Genomic DNA, 16,464 nt, shown 5'->3' with positions numbered 1-16,464 from the left:
TTGCCAAGTGTTCATATGAGAAAGTTGTCCCTATTGGCCAGGCCAAAACTTGGCCCTCTCGGTTCAAAAGACTTGCGAGTGTTGCTTTAAAACATTTGCTATGGCTGCCTTTTCTAAAATCAGGAACGCTGCTGAAACATCAACCAAGACCATTTTTGGACAAATTTCCCGCCAACTTCGATTTCAATTTATCTGCAATTTTGTTTTGCCGATTATAGCGTTTGCGCATGCTCCGTATGTGCTAACTTGTCCCTGGTAGTCGAGGCAAAAATAACCAAACTGTTTATATGGAGAAAAAGTTGGCTCGCTCCCCAGGGTCACCCTACCTTCAAACGAGTGACCCTTAACCCATGGCTACCGTGCCCCCCTCCCCCTCCCCCCTTCGAGCCAACTTTTCAATTTCCCATGTAAACGGTTCGCAGCTATTTATAAAGAAACGTATGAAAAGCTAGGGGGGGAGAGAAAAGCTCTTTAACAGGCCCTAAGAGTTATGGTTCCAAAAAAAAACTAACTCCTTTAAAAGTTACAAGTAGTAGGAATATCGGATCACATGCTCAAAACAGCATACGCCGCCGAGAAATACGGGTTCTCGATAGTTCTGGCGAGGGAGATGATGATTATGAAGGCCATGAAGTCATTCAAAAGCGTTATAATTACGCATTGTTAAAATGGATTCATTACCGCGAGTGAACGCAAACATTTTCTCTGGTTGTTTCTCTCCAGCGAAAACAAAGTTACTGTACACTCTCAAAAACATGTCCTCGAAACAGTTGCAATGCAATTGGAAAACAGGCGTTTTATTTTTATGCCTCCTGCAAAACTACTTTTGTCACGACGAAAGCGAAGATGAGTAAAGAGTAGTGATAAAATAAATGATATACTGTTTCTGACTCATTTTTACAAAATGTACAAGTATCATTTGGAACATAACCGATTTTTGCTAATCGCGAATTAGTAAATGTAATATCATTTAACAGTTTAAATTGAAAACTTCTAACAAAGGTTTCCAATAAAAAAGACTTTGAATTAAGAAAAACCTTTGACACAGTACTATTTAAACTAGCAATAATCACATTGGTTAATTGGTTGTGTTGCGAGTTGCAGACAAAAGTTAAGATTTGTTGCGTTCAAATCTTAACTTTTGCCTGCAACTCGACAACACAACGAACGCGCTTAAATAATGTGATTATTACTAGTTTAATGTTTCGTAGAACCAGAATAGAATCCATCACTAGTTTGAACTGAAAGGAATATTTGTCATTAGCGCTGTGATATAGATCTTAAAATAATCCAGTATATTGATAAATAACTACAGCATGAAAGTGATAGAATGTGAAAGAAATAGAATAAGGATAATATTAACAAAAAGAAAACTGAAATATGCGGGGATAGGATCGGAAAATAATCAACAAAGAACAAAGTGATGTATATTTATGTGTTTGGACATGTCGAGCAAGGGTTTTTTCCCACCCTTTATGCAGCGTGTTTCGCTTCCTTGATTTCAAGTTGAAAGCACGTAGAGGCAGTATCGGGAATAGAAAACTGAAACTTCAAATTTTCAAAACATGAAGTGTGGCAAGAAAGCATTAAAATATTGAAAGAAAGTTAATAGTAAGTAAATCACCCAATAGAGTAGTTATTCACCAGTGTTTACTTCGGCTGACCTTGCTCGTAGCGTGTTTAAACCTTTGTTTCGTATAAACCTACCTTTAAAAAACCTTTGATGTAATTAATCTAACATTTGACAGGCACTTCGGTTCGCTTTGGAGAACTATTAGACTATGACTGATGACAGCCTATAATTTATATTCTTTCTTTTTCATCTCTAGCGCTCAGTCTAATATTACAGTGACTTTAAGTTGTCATGGGTTTTGGACAAGCTGAGTGACTGTCATAGGTCGTCTTTGAACAACAATTTATATCTTATTCCTCTCAAATAAGCGCCCTTTGGCGCAAACTTTGTTGAAAATTGAAGACTCCAACAAAAACATTGCTTAATTTGCAGGTGCAATTTGAACCACTGGCAGTCAAATTTTGCTTTGTTGTTTATTCGATTTCAATTTGCGTTTCGCTTTCGTTTTATAAGATGGTTAGTCACGAATCAGTGATAAGTGCCTGTTAGCTAAGTGTATATGTTAACGAAAGCTCGATAACAGTTTTCCCATGACAACACTTATTTTATCCTATTTTTTCTCAAATATGTGCTGTCCGCAAACTCGATCTGTAATCCCAAAACAGAACACTCTAACAAGAACCTTGCTTTCTCTACGTTTCTGTCATGTCATATGATGGCAAAAGTTTTCGGTCATGACAGACTGAGTGATAAATGCATGCTAGCTAAGCACTTTTTTATTCAAATTTTTTAAAAGTACCACTTACGATCGCGAGTCCAAGTATTTTGGAAAAACAATCTTGTTTTTAATCTCGCTACAACACCCTACAAGGAAGCTATGTCTGTCCTGGACGAAAACTGGCAGACAACTAGTCCAACCATTCGAGAAAGAAGCAAATTTATTTTTAACAACGATCGCTTTAGCGATGTGACGTTTGTCGCTCGAAAAGCTGTTGATGGGATTGGTGAAAGGCAAGCTATTCCTGCTCACAAGCTTGTGCTTTCGATTGGCAGTCCTGTGTTTGAAGCCATGTTTTTCGGAAAGCTGGCGGAGACTAGAGACTGTATTGAACTGCCTGACTGTGAGTACGAGAGCCTGTTGGAGTTGTTTCGTTTCCTGTACAGCGATGAAGTGATATTGAGTGGAAGTAATGTAATGGGAGTGTTGTATTTGGCGAAGAAATATATGGTGCCTTCACTGGCTGATAAATGCATGGAATATCTTCAAGATAACTTAGATCCATCAAATGTGTTCAGCATCTTGCCATCTGCACAGAAATACGACGAGAAAAACCTGGTGGATCTATGCTGGAAAGTGATTGACAAACGGACAGAAGAGGCTGTGAATTCAGGTGGATTTGCGACAATTGAGAGGTCCTTACTTGAAGAATTAGTCAAAAGGGACATTATGAATATTGAAGAGATAGAATTATTTAAAATTGTTGAACTGTGGGCAACAAAAGAATGTGAGAAGCAAGGTTTAGCGCCAGATGGTGCAATAAAGAGGAAGATTCTCGGAGAAGGAATAATTAAAGAAATACGCTTTCCAGCTATGAAGCAAGATGATTTTGCTAGTGTGGTGTTAGACAGTAAAATTTTAACAACAGATGAAATCATCGACATCATCAAATATCTAAATTCAGTCTCGAGGTCGCCAGTAGGATTTCCAGAACGAAGAAGACTTGGATTTAGCACTGACAGGCAACGATGCTGTAGATTCCGTCATGTATCGGAGTATCTTTGGGTGTGTGGCCCTTATGATGGCATAGATTTCTCAGTGGACAGAGACATTGTTCTGCATGGGCTGTGCTTCTTTGGCAGTGAGAACAACAGCTATTCCATAAATTTAAACGTTAAGGATGCCAAAAATAAATCACTTGTGGTGTCCAAAAGCGGACAGTTCTGCTCAGAGCTTGTCCAGAACAAAATAGGTCTCTTTTATGGTTTTGATGTTTTGTTTGATAGAGGAGTTGTTTTAAACAAAAACACTAGGTACTGCATAGAGGCCAAAATAAGCGGCCCGTGGTCACAGCGAGGGGAAAACGCAGTTAGTTCTGCTCAAGAGAGTAATCTCACATCCTGTTTTACATGTTCAGCTGTGACATTTACATTTATGAATAGTGATTATTCTGAAAGTGGATCAAATGTAGCCTGGGGACAATTTGCTGAATTTTTGTTCTCCCTGTAAAAATACTCCTTGCGTAGCAGACTACCTTTCCCTCATGCCATGAACAATACAGCCAATCAGGAGGCTAGAAAGCTGTTGCATATTCTGCGGTATGTCGTGGGTTATACTCACGAAAGTTTCCCGACAAAACTTTAAAACTTCAAGTTCGATTCCCGTTCAAGCCTGATTTTTTTTTCAGGCTTGCTTTTCTCAACTGCTTAAGTTGAGTACATTACTGCGATGATCTTTCATTTGCTTAAAATATATTTGTTTATGTTGTTTAGAACGATCGAGGTAGGACAAATCAAACACTATTTAGAAAGCTTGTATAGAGGATGTATTTATTGAGTGATCAAAAAGGTGTGTAAATCTACGGACTCCCTTTCTCATTTAATGCATGGATTTGTAAAAGCAGTTGAGTCAATTTTTCCGTCACAAATGTATTGTAACTGTTTTCAGCTCAACTGGATAAATGCGTGATATTCATATAACTTAACAAAGCACTCGGGTGCCTTTTTATTTCTTTAATAAAATTCCCATTACTTTGAAACTTAAGAATATGTTTATTTGGGTCTTAATCAACACATCGGCTGAAAATTAATAGAAAATCGAAATTTTGGCTCATTTGACCTTAAAATCAGTTGCACCAAAACATTAACACCACACAGTTCAAATGACCGTTTCTACAATGTTTAGAAAACGATGATTTTGAGGTTTCCTTTAATCTGAAATTAAATCTATGCATCACCACAATTACTTAAAATATCGCGACATGGCTACTTTAATTCTATTCAAAAGGGATCAAGCGTATCTAACTTTCCTTTAGTCTTAATTTATGCCCGTTTTTCATCGCCTCTAAAGAAGCCCTAAAGTCATGAACCACATGCAACGCGAATTGTCCCTGCGATGGCGAACACCGCTTCCAAAGTGAGAGAAGGATCGAAGAATTGTATTTTGCACTTCTTACTACACATGATTCAACGTAATTTTGCCAGGGCAACTTAAACGTGAAGCCCAGGAGAAAAAGCGACTCGCAGAAGAGAAAGGTAACAATGGTAATTTGGAAACTATTAACGAGGATTTTAAGTAATATAAACACCGAGAACGGAGTTGAAAATACGACGCGCAGCGGGGTATTTTTGATGAACTTCGTGCTATTCGAAACACTGTTTCGGGTGTTTTAGATATCTTTTATATCAAAACTGAGACTAAGGAGAAAGAAAACGAAACGAACGAAAAAATATGCGCTCATTAACTGACAAATCATCCAATCACCGTCACGGTTATGATTTCTTTTCTATTTAAGTCCTTATTATTTATGCGTTTAATATATCACGCAAGTGGGAAATAGCCGTTTTCCATGTAATAAGTATAATCGACAATGATTTGTAGGGTGGCGAATGGTTTATCCGAAACTAGTCGAGACACCGTGTCCCTTGTTTAAAAATCCGACACCGAGACTTGCACAAATGTTGAACGTTTTTACGATATCCGAGTCCGAGAGATGTATACATTTATACAAGGCATACAACTTCAAGACCGAATAATCTGGTACTGCCGACAACAATTATTTCCTTCGCAGTGAGTTTCGACAGTTCTCCCGGTCGTCGAAAGAACAGCCTTCGAACTACAGTCTGGTCTAACTTGAGTCCGATTAGTTTGAGGATAACTAGCTGGAAAATCAAATAAGTTCAATAAGATCGCAAATTCGCTTTCTTAAAATGATCTGCACACCTCATTTCTCCTTTTACCAACACTCAAATACGTGCGTCTGACAGTTAATGCCTATATCCTCCTTAGAGAGAAATATTTCAACAAAAAAATGTATCAAATAATTTTTGGTTCGTTTCAAGCAAAGTAGTTTTGCAATTTGAAATTAATGGCTCACGGTAACTAGCTAATCAAATATGCACTATCTGGAGACTCTCATTGAGTCGCATGATTCAACCTCGGTGAGGGACGCTGAAGCCCAAAACTTATTAATAGCTAAAGAAATTTAAATTGTTGATAGTGTAATGCCTAAAACAATTTTATTCATAGCTACTCTAGATCTGCCGCTCCTTTGATGAGATGTGCTCAATATTCCGTGGCCAAGGCGACTGACAGAGAATATTTAACATTTAGAACAACTCTCGAAACTAGCTCCTGCGTATTCATTAGGCATACGTATAAATTAGTAGTGAAAACTGAAATCGGTCTCATAGCTATTCTATAAGCCTCACTTAATACTAAATCTAAATGATAGCAAGTTCGAGATCTACATTCTCTGCTTTTGAGAGATTAACAAACCTCTCATTCTGTGTAAAAACACTTCAAAATATTCAGCAATTAAAACTGCTTTGACTAAAGATAACGTCAAACTTAAGCACCCAGTTTGGCTACCTATTGGCTTGATCAATGGATTGAAGAACCCCTCGGGTGATTAGTCTTCTAGATCGAATGGCTCCTTAGAAGAATTGCGATGTATGACAATACCGTTAATGCTGTGCACCAACCGGAAAACATGCAGATCGAGGTGTAGTATCAAGGTAACAATGCAAAATTTGGGTTTGTTTCAAGTTTTGCAATTTTAAATTACTGAAGCATTTATAAACTATCAAATGTTCGCAGTTAAATTGCGTGATCAAAACCCGCTTTAAAGGACCGCTGAGGCGTAACATTTATTCATAAATAGAGAAATTTACTTGTTTTCCTGTTGGTTCTATTCTCCAAGGGGAGATCTCGAGTTTTCGAGATCAAATCAAAAGATTCGGAGACCCACAGGATGGAGTATTTCATTAAATCATTACTAAATTTAGGCTAAGTCGCCTTTCAATTCACACTACGTTACAATCTCCGTACATGATTCTTAAATCTTGTTTTTATCGTTTAACAGTATCTAGTATCATGGCAAGAAATGGATACAAGAGGATCACCACCGAGGGAGAGAAAGAAAACGTCAGCTTTGTGTCTCTTCTTTTCTTTCAATGGATGAACAGTGTCTTCAAGACAGGCAGTGAGCAAGTTTTACAGGAAGACGATTTTTTACCACTTTCAGAACAAAACTTTACCTGTACATTGACCGAGCAGCTTCAAACAAATTGGAAAGAAGAAAACACAAAATGCAAAGAAAGCGGCAAAAGGCCGAAACTTTGGAAAAGCGTATTTAAGATGCTCTCTGTTAAGGAAGGCGTGATCATCATCTTCACCCGCGTTTTGAGTTCAATTTGTCTCCTTCTTCAACCACTGTTTCTTGGATATTTGATTTTTGCACTTATATCAACCCCTGAACCGCAGAAAAATTATCTTCTCTACGGTTGTGCATTAGCTATGGGAATTAACGCTTTAATCCGTTGCCTTAGTATGCATCAGTTTGATTACAGATGTGAGCTGCTGAGTGTCAGAATTAGAAGCTCCCTAAAAGGTCTTGTTTACTTCAAGGTAAGCTCAAATGAAATTGCAGTTGGTCTGGCCGTATATTGCTTATGGGGGAAATTGCATTTAAATGCATACCACAGCGAACAACTCAAGAAAAAATACGTAAACCTTGTATGAATTTTGTTTAAAAAGCGAGCTAAACTTGCTATTTTTTATTTTGTTTCTTTCAGACGCTTGTCCTCAGCAAACATGCATTGTCATTATTTACAACAGGTCAAGTAATTGACTTGGTATCAAACGATGTTCAGCGACTAGACGAATCAACTGTCAAAATGTTCTTCGCGGCAGTTGTTACTCCTTTTGTACTTGTGCCAGTTATCGCCTTGCTGCTGGTGTTTATTGGCTGGCAGGCTGTTATGGGAGTAATTTTCTTCTATTTTCTTGTTCCTTATTTCGTCGTGCTATCTTATGCTGGTGCTAAACTGCGCAAGCGCACAGCTGCAGAATCCGACCGGCGCATCTCATTGATGAACGAAGTGGTTTCTGGGATTCGTGCTATCAAAACGCATGCGTGGGAAGATGAATACAGAAAAAAGATAAAAGATACACGAAGGTAGGAAGAAATATATCTACCATATCTGCCAAATTTATTTATCACCAGTTCACTTTCGTGATCGATCGGGCGAAACGTTGTCGGAAACCCCTTCAAACTTTGATTGACGGAAATCTTGGAAACGTTTCCGCGGGTGTTTTGATTTCTGGCGTCGCGTATCAAACCAAACGGTGGTAAACACTTTATCCAAAAGGCTTGTGTTCCAATTTTTCGATGAGGTACTTGAAAACCTGCAAATTCGGAGGAACTATTGACCGGACCAAAACTAAGGGTCTTAAAATAACTGAGGAGAATGTGCTGCCTTTGTAATTACATCTGCAAATGGTTAGACATTCTAGTCTTCTCGGAAAAGGACGATAAACCGTAGGTCCCGTCTCCTGTATCTTCAGTCATTGATTCACTTGTGACGTCATTAATTAGCACGTCAGTGGAATTTCGTGATAAGAATCTGATAGAGCTTGAATCGACCTTTCTACAGGATTGTTCATTTTGAATATCAGTTGCATTCTGACAGAGCTAATCAAAAACAAAATCATTTTTGTGCCAATCGGTAGAGGCAGTACACCTGTAATTGGTCAGGTCCCCTTTTCAGGGTTTTCCATTGATAATGTCAAAACTTTTTTGGCCAAAAATAGGATATGAAGAGTAGAAAGTAACGAGAATAAGAAAGCGAGAAAAAAGGAAGCAAAAGGGGCAAAAAAAAATTTGGAACGGTTCAGCAAAAAAAAAAAAAAAAAAAAAAGTCCAAATTTCGGCTTATGCGCATGCACAAAGTAAAATATTCTACATTTTTACACAGAATCTTTATGAAAATGTTGCTGAAGTGTGAAAAAGTGCTTCTTTGCAAAGTTGAGGTAAATTCCAGACATAGCACCAAAATCTCAGTTTAGCGGCTAAAAAAACGCGTTTTTTGAGGAAAATGTGGGGGTCAAAGGGTTAAAATAACTGAGGAGAATGTGCTGCCTTTGTAATTACATCTGCAAATGGTTAGACATTCTAGTCTTCTCGGAAAAGGACGATAAACCGTAGGTCCCGTCTCCTGTATCTTCAGTCTTATAACAGGGGACGTTAAAGAACCCACACACTATTCGCAAAGAGTAGGGCATGAAGTTCCCGGTGTTGTGGTCTGGCCTTTGTGTAGTAAATTACAGTATGTGTACAGCGCATTTGAACATTACATATGAAAAATGCGCTATATAAATTGATTATCATTATCATTATCAATATAACCAGAATATGCAGACCGCACTCAGTCTATACTCCGGGTGAAAAAAGTCTGTATATTTGCGATAAAATTCTTAAAATAATCTTTATTTCGTTTGCAGAGATGAAATCAGCATCATCCGTAAGAAGAGTGCTCTTCTGTCTGGCGTAGCAGGCTTGGAGTATGTTTCAGCACCAATTGCGGCCCTGGTGTCAATCATTACTCTTGTTCTAACTGGTCAGCACCTCACACCTGTTAATGTTTTCATGCTTCTTTCTTTTCTCAATATGGCAAGTCAATTCGCTTGTTTCAACTTGGCCTATGCTTTCCTGCTAATTTTTGAAGCTTATGCCTCGCTTCGCCGTATAGAGAATTTCCTATTTTTAGAAAGTCTTCCTAATCAGACAATAGGAGATCCAAGTAACATGGAAAGCAGCTCCGTAAAATTTAAGGGCAGTCTAAATGACCATCATGAGAAAAAGGATAAATTTTCTACCGCTGATGAGCAAGTGAAAGATCTAGACAAGTCGATGACTTTATGTGTGTCGGGCATGACGCATCAGCAAATCAAGCGAGAAGATGAATTTATTCTGCAAGATATCGAATTCACGACACCGTCAGGAACTTTAACAGTAATCACTGGGCCAGTGGGCAGTGGAAAATCTACTCTTTTATCCGCAATCGCCGGCGAAATCTCAGACACCAGTGGAACCATAACCTGCCAGGGAACTCTTGCGTACGTGCCACAGGTGGCTTGGGTATTCTCTGGAACGATAAGAGAAAACATTTTGTTTGGACTTCCATATGATGCACTCAAATACACAACAATTACCGAAGCATGCGCCCTAACGGAAGACATCCAGCAGTTTCCTGACAATGACCAAACAATTGTTGGAGAACGCGGTGTTGTATTAAGTGGTGGTCAGCGGGCTAGAGTAAGCTTAGCACGGGCAGTCTATGCCGATGCAGACATTTACTTATTAGATGATCCTCTGAGTGCAGTGGACGTCAAAGTTGGCCAGCATATCTTTGAAAAATGCATTAAAGGCCTACAGGCCCATAAAACCCGGTTATTAACCTCCCATCAAGAACAACACATGAAAGAAGCTGACGAAGTGATTGTGCTGTACAAAGGTCGTGTTTTGGGAAAAGGAAGTTTCAATGAGTTGCAAGAACAAGGCTTTCTAAATACAACTATTGACCGGATCTATAATAAAGTTCTGACAGACAACAAGCCAGGTAAAGCCTTTGCTGGGGAGGTTGAAGAGGAAATTGAAGATCCTGATAGCTGTAATAGAATCGCGGCGCTAGCCAAGGAATACAAAGGCCTGGACATATCTCAAGAAGATCGCTCAATCGGAGTGGTGTCCTCTAAGCTATACTGGGACTACTTCAGAAGTGGGATGCATCCGTTGGCAATCTTTGCCCTAATTTGCTTGTGTCTCATCGCTCAAGGTAAGCCGCATACAAATTCTATGATGTCAAAGGCTTTTTCTAGGACAAACGTTTCTTATCTGCAACCTGCCACAAATAACGTAGCATAGTATAATAGCGAGAATGTCAGCAGTGAAAACCATCAACAACAATGTCATAAGCAATTAATGGTATTTAACCGATCCAACTTATATTTACATACTGTATGTAATCAGCCCTAAGACAAATGTTTTGATATGTTCAAAGGAATAAAAGGCACGCAATACATGCAAAAACAATGGCGTTTCTCGAGGGGGTCTTAAAACTTTTCATGAAAATTGTCAAAAAATTAACGTAAATAAAAGTAGCTGACAATATCTGTGTTGAACACTTGTTCCACAAAAAATGCGTTATCTTGTTGTGTGACATCCGACATACGATACTTCTCGGGAGCAAGCATGCAAGGTCAAACGCTCTCCATTGTATTAAAAAATGTAAAGATGTCTGTTCCTGAATTTAATAGAACTCATCAACATTCTAACTTTTCAGAAGTATTTTGCTTCGTGTTCTTTTGATATATTGATCGGTTGATCGCAACAGATACCACCGTGTCATGGCGTCGTCGCTAAAAGTAATTCATACATTGTTCTCACATTTCCTCTCTTATCATGATACTGCTTTTTTTCTTTTTTTCTCAGCAATGATAGTTGCTCCTGACGTGTGGCTCTCGTTTTTGACAAAGCAACACCCAGAAAATCAGAAAAACAACAGCAACCTGACTATCTATGGCTGTCTAGTCGGTGGATCCTTTTTGTTTGGCATCATCCGAGCATGCGTGTTCCTTTTGATTTCTCTAAGATGTTCTGAGCGACTCCATGATACAATGGTGATGGCTGTTCTACAAGCACCAGTTTTGTTTTTTGATTCAAACCCTGTGGGACGAATCATGAATCGGTTCTCTAAAGACGTAGGCTGCATGGACGAGATGTTACCAAGAATGTTTCTCAAAGCAATCCAGATAGATTTGCTGGTATTAACATCAGTTCTTGTACCAACTGTCACAAATCCTTGGCTTCTACTTGTTATTGTTCCGATAACTGTGGTAGCCGTGTACATTTCAAGGTACTATTTAAAGACATCCAGAGAGCTGAAAAGGTTAGAGTCCATCTGCCGCAGTCCCGTCTTCTCTCACTTCTCGGAGACCGTGAACGGACTGGACACGATTCGAACAAGAGGAAGACAAAACGATTTCGTAGAGCAGTTTTGCAGGTGTGCGTTATAGAGTTTTTATCATTAAGGCCGGGCGGTCTGAATTGAACCCGGTTCTTTAATCGCTCGAGGGGTTTTTGCCTAGTGTCTGATTCATATCATACCCATACCCCCGCTTGGCCAAAAAAGCACCAATGATGCGTTAGGAGAATAGGTTGAGGAGTAGAGTGCGTAGAGCGCGAGTAGAATATAAGACTGAAGGGCGGAGTAGACGGTGAGGACGGGGCTGGTAAACCCACAATCCTTAATAACCAGCTGCCTTATTCCAGAGTGGTAAGAAAGGATTAGGTGTGGAATGGGCGGGGGCGGGGTAGATAGGGCGAACGGCTACGGGAAGGATGGGGAGGGTTAGATGATTTATATCAAACACGAGTGACAGTGTTTCATCGGGATATCCAAACACCGAGAGGAGAGTTAAAAACATCCGACGCGCAGCGGAGTAGTTTTGACGAAATTCGAGATGTTTGGATAGCCGATGAAACACTTTCTCGAGTGATTGATATATCTTCTCAATCTTAACAAAAATTGCGGAGTTAACAGAGAAATGAAATGCTAATTAAGACCGGGTATTCAAACCTCCTTTACGGTTATGATTTCCTTTGTTTTAATTTGATGAAAATTAAGGAAATTGAAAAAAATATTTGTCAACATAGAAGCGATTTTACTTCAACCTGTGCGTAGAATTCAAATCTTGAAGTAACCAAAAAAATATTTGACAATTTATCTTTCCAAAAGTTCCATAAGTCATCGGCCTTACCCAAGCAAGCAGAGATTCTATTTCAAAGACACCTATGTGAGATAAAACCTCTGAAGTACACTTGCATACGAATAGGTTTTCACTTGGCAGTAGTCAAGTCAAGTAGTAATCGCCGCATACAAAACATAATACAAGGACGGGTTAATGCAGAGCAGTAAAAAGAGAGAAAACTTATATTTGATGATTTTGCCGGGAAAAAAATGACAGGTGTTGACTATTGACTGGAATTGGTAAAAGCATTTCCTACTACTGCACTGAAGCTATAAATGGGGCTATCGTAAGTTCACGCTCGTGAACAAGGGTTTTGAGTCAAATTAAAAAGGTTGGGCAGATTTTTTTCATATTTTGTCGCTGTGTCTTGGAAAATAACCAAAAACGCTCAAAACTAATTACAATTTGCTCTCCCTTCAATAATTCACGCAATATCTTCATGATAGTGTTCTAGGCGCATTTCGTGTATGAGCAAAGCTACTTGGTATATTTTCTTTTACCCAAAATTAAATACTTTGATTTTCCTTACCTTTCTTCTTGTAGATATCAGGATATTCATAATCAGTCGTACGTTATGGTGATGGCAAGTGCGAGATGGCTTGGTGTACGGTTGGATGTTCTCGCCTCCCTGTTAATTAGTACAGTGGCTCTGGCGGCAGTTTTCGTGTCCCAAGATGCCGGTTAGTGTATCTTGTAGGCAAAATCAATGCAAAAGTTATCTTTCTTTCCCGGGTTTAGATACCAGATATGTTTCTGTCTGCAATTATACACCACCTGCTCTTGGACTCTAGAATTCTGAACTTGGTGCCCAAAATGTGGCCCACCAATGCTCACAGTTATCGTAGGAACAATAGAAAAAAACAAAAAAAAAAAAAAAAAAAAAAAACCACAAACAAAACCTACACTCATACACTTCCTTTAAAGAAAAGATGACTAATAAGAGGATACCTGAGCATTTGAATATAATAGGAGTTCGACTGTAATCACCCATGGTCAACTTAAAAGCGGCCTGCACGAACAACATTTTTTAATATAAAAGCTCGATAAAATTGTCTTGGGGAAGGTTTGTGGGGCCTTAAGAGCGACTGTCCAAAAAAAACTAGCAACTTTTTGATTTCGTGGCAGAAGTTGAAATATCGATTTCTTTCTTTTTTTTTTCCATATTACAGCTATTATGCAGGAGACAAACCTGATGTAGATTGTTTCCGCCAAAAGCCCTTTTATTTTAAGAAAACTAAGAAAATCGGTTTTCGTGGTCAGAGTCACAAATTTGCCACATTTCAAACCCGAAAACAGCCATTTTGAACACTCGTCGCTTTCGCTTATTTAAATAGGTTCTTAATTCTGTATCTATTGTCATGTTTGTAATGCGCATTTGATTATTGTATAGAAAATGCGCAATATAAATATTAATTATTATTATTATTATTATTCCTTACAAAACAGCAAAGAACCTACATATGGTGCCAGGTCGGGGAATCGAATCCGGGATACAATCCCTGCATTCCTATGATAACTACATATCCTTCATAAATACATAGTAAAAATTCGATACTTGCAAGAACTTGTGAAGATTGGGTTGGACTTTTGGGTCAAACTTATCTCTGATAATGTCCAGCATTCCACTGCCTTCCACTGCCTGCTAGCACAGGAATTGTATCAATTCTTTAAAAGCATAACTTAGGATCCGTTAGATACCTGCTTTGAAACGGGTCCTCCTTTCAAATCAGCCTTTCTCGGAAAATAAAATAAGTTTTGGTAACTCTTTTTTCAAAATCAAGAGTGATAAATATTTATTATTATTATTATTATTATTATTATTATTATTATATATATTATTAATTACTCTGTAAATAGACAACCAAAAATAAGTCGTATTTGTAATGTATGCTCAAATTTAAGTCAGAATGTATTTTTAGCCATTGTAAATATTTTAGAAATAAAGAAATAAAATTATTTGTATTATTATTATTATTATTATTATTATTATTATTATTATTATTATTAAGAGTGTACAAAGAAGCAAAGCACTGAAACTAAAAGGTTTCTTTATTCTTTTTTAATCAGCTTTTGCCGGACTAGCACTGGTTTACGTCATTCAGACTGTGAGTGTGACTCAATTTGCCGTCAGAGTTACCTCAGATGTCGAGAATTACATGACGTCAGTTGAACGAGTTATGACGTACACCAAACTAGACTCTGAGCCCGGATACAAAGTGGAACGACTTCCCCAGGAACACTGGCCACGAGAAGGAAATATCACATTTCAAAATGTAACACTGATGTACTATCCAGGAGGACCTCATGTGCTGAAGAAGATTAACCTTAGCATTAAAGGAGGAACAAAGATCGGTGTTGCAGGCCGCACAGGTGCTGGGAAGTCATCTTTTGTGGCAGCTCTTATGCGCATGCCAGACGCTGTTGGAGAGATAATGGTCGATGATATTCAAATAAAAGAGATCAACCTCCAAGAAGCTCGACGGTGTATATCCGTTCTTGGCCAAAGTCCGGTCCTTTTTAGTGGGTCGCTGAGAAAAAATCTCGATCTTATGGCGCAGTTTCAAGATGCTGATTTGTGGCGAGCTTTGGACGATGTGCAGTTGAAAGCGTTGGTAGAAAGTCTGGACGGACAGCTGGATCACGAGTTGTTGGAACATGGTGCAAATGTCAGTGTAGGAGAACGGCAGTTAATTTGTTTGGCTCGCGTGCTGTTGCAACAGAACAAGATTATCATCTTGGATGAGCCCACTGCACACGTGGATCCCGACACAGAACAAACAATCTGGAGGATAGTGCGAGAGAAACTGAAGGATTCCACAGTCATCACCATAGCTCATCGCCTGAATACCATTAGAGACTGTGATAGGATTTTGGTTTTGAAAAATGGAGAAGTTGATGAGTTTGACAGATTTGATGTTCTAGTCAATAAGGAAGGAAGTTCCTTGAGTGAAATGGCTCGAGTTGCTGACATCTAAAAATGAAATAACCTGTTTTGGCGTTTCGAGGCGCTGAACCAATAGCATAAGCCTTAACTGTTTAAATCACCAAATAACCGTTGTCTTACAAAAAGAGAAAGTTTTGTTACAGTCTTCGATCAAATAACCAGGAGGACCGTAGCCGCTTTGAGATAAACCAAGGTACCTGCCTCATGTCATTTATTTCGTTTTCATTTTTGCATGTTTATTTTGAAGGGGAAAAGTAAATACCTAGGAAGAGAATTTAACCATGACATTGCCTCAGTCATAATTGTTTTCCTTGCTACGGCCCTGATAACGCATGCGCACTAATATTATTGTCTCCTTGTTTTACGCTCAAAAAGATCTTACAGCATCGTGCTATCTTAGGTAATGCCCCTACACTTTTGAACAAGCTACCAGCGGAAATTTGAAAGGAAGATAATTGCCCCCCGCAAACCCGAGGAGACATCATTGAAGTCCGCGCGTATCACAGGCGTCCCAAACTCACGATTTGAGAAATCGATCGAATTAATGATTTATGTAGGCGTGTGAGTGATTTGTGTGAGCGTATGAATGACTTATGTAAGATTGAGTGATTTATGTCAATTTATGTGAGCGTACCAATGATTTATGTAAGCGCATGAGTGATTTTTGTAAGCGTATCGAGTGGGACGTGACTACTAAAAGTGCACACTGTTGTGTTACAATTTATGCCGTTGGAGATTTGAGTGCTCTATAAGACAAAAAAAAAGAAGAAGATTTGTATGAAGTTTTAAATATCGTGGAATATCAATAACAGCGCTTGACGAAATGAAATTTTACCTTATTTTCAAGAAAATAAAGAAAATGTACTCGCCTTTCTTGATTTCTGTTGTCCTTTTGGGCTATTTCATCGTGTGTGTGTGTGTGTGTGTGTTTTTTTTTTTGGGGGGGGGGGGGGAGGGGAGAGGAGGGTTTGAGGTTTTTGTCGTAGCCCTCATAAGACGAAGTCAAGGCTGGACAGAGCCATTTCGAACGAGCCGTATTTTACGTTCTCAAAATATTTGGCCCAAAATTTGTGCAAAACAGCGAAAATTTCAATTTCGGCAAAAAAAGTCCTACGACTCTCCTACGGGATTTCACGC

General features: G+C 38.7%; 2 protein-coding genes across 2 annotated transcripts; both read left to right on the top strand.

The window, feature by feature from the left end:
- The first annotated feature begins 2,450 nt into the window (after positions 1 to 2,450).
- Positions 2,451 to 4,246, top strand: LOC144645588 (BTB/POZ domain-containing protein 6-B-like). Its single transcript, XM_078505160.1, has one exon. It carries the CDS (start codon positions 2,451 to 2,453, stop codon positions 3,798 to 3,800), a length of 1,350 nt encoding a protein of 449 aa, XP_078361286.1. The 3' UTR covers positions 3,801 to 4,246.
- Positions 4,247 to 4,642: 396 nt separating this feature from the next.
- On the top strand, positions 4,643 to 16,060 carry LOC144646152 (ATP-binding cassette subfamily C member 4-like). Its single transcript, XM_078505688.1, has 7 exons — positions 4,643 to 4,825; positions 6,655 to 7,199; positions 7,367 to 7,749; positions 9,075 to 10,408; positions 11,065 to 11,635; positions 12,927 to 13,063; positions 14,451 to 16,060. The coding sequence occupies exons 2-7, from the start codon at positions 6,666 to 6,668 to the stop codon at positions 15,356 to 15,358; spliced, it is 3,867 nt and encodes a 1,288-aa protein (XP_078361814.1). The 5' UTR covers positions 4,643 to 4,825; positions 6,655 to 6,665; the 3' UTR covers positions 15,359 to 16,060.
- Positions 16,061 to 16,464: the final 404 nt, after the last annotated feature.

The sequence above is a fragment of the Oculina patagonica genome, chromosome 3, assembly GCF_052425735.1.
Source record: "Oculina patagonica isolate OP01 chromosome 3, crgOcupat, whole genome shotgun sequence".
NCBI lineage: Eukaryota > Metazoa > Cnidaria > Anthozoa > Scleractinia > Oculinidae > Oculina > Oculina patagonica.
This window is presented reverse-complemented; position numbering and strand designations above follow the sequence as displayed.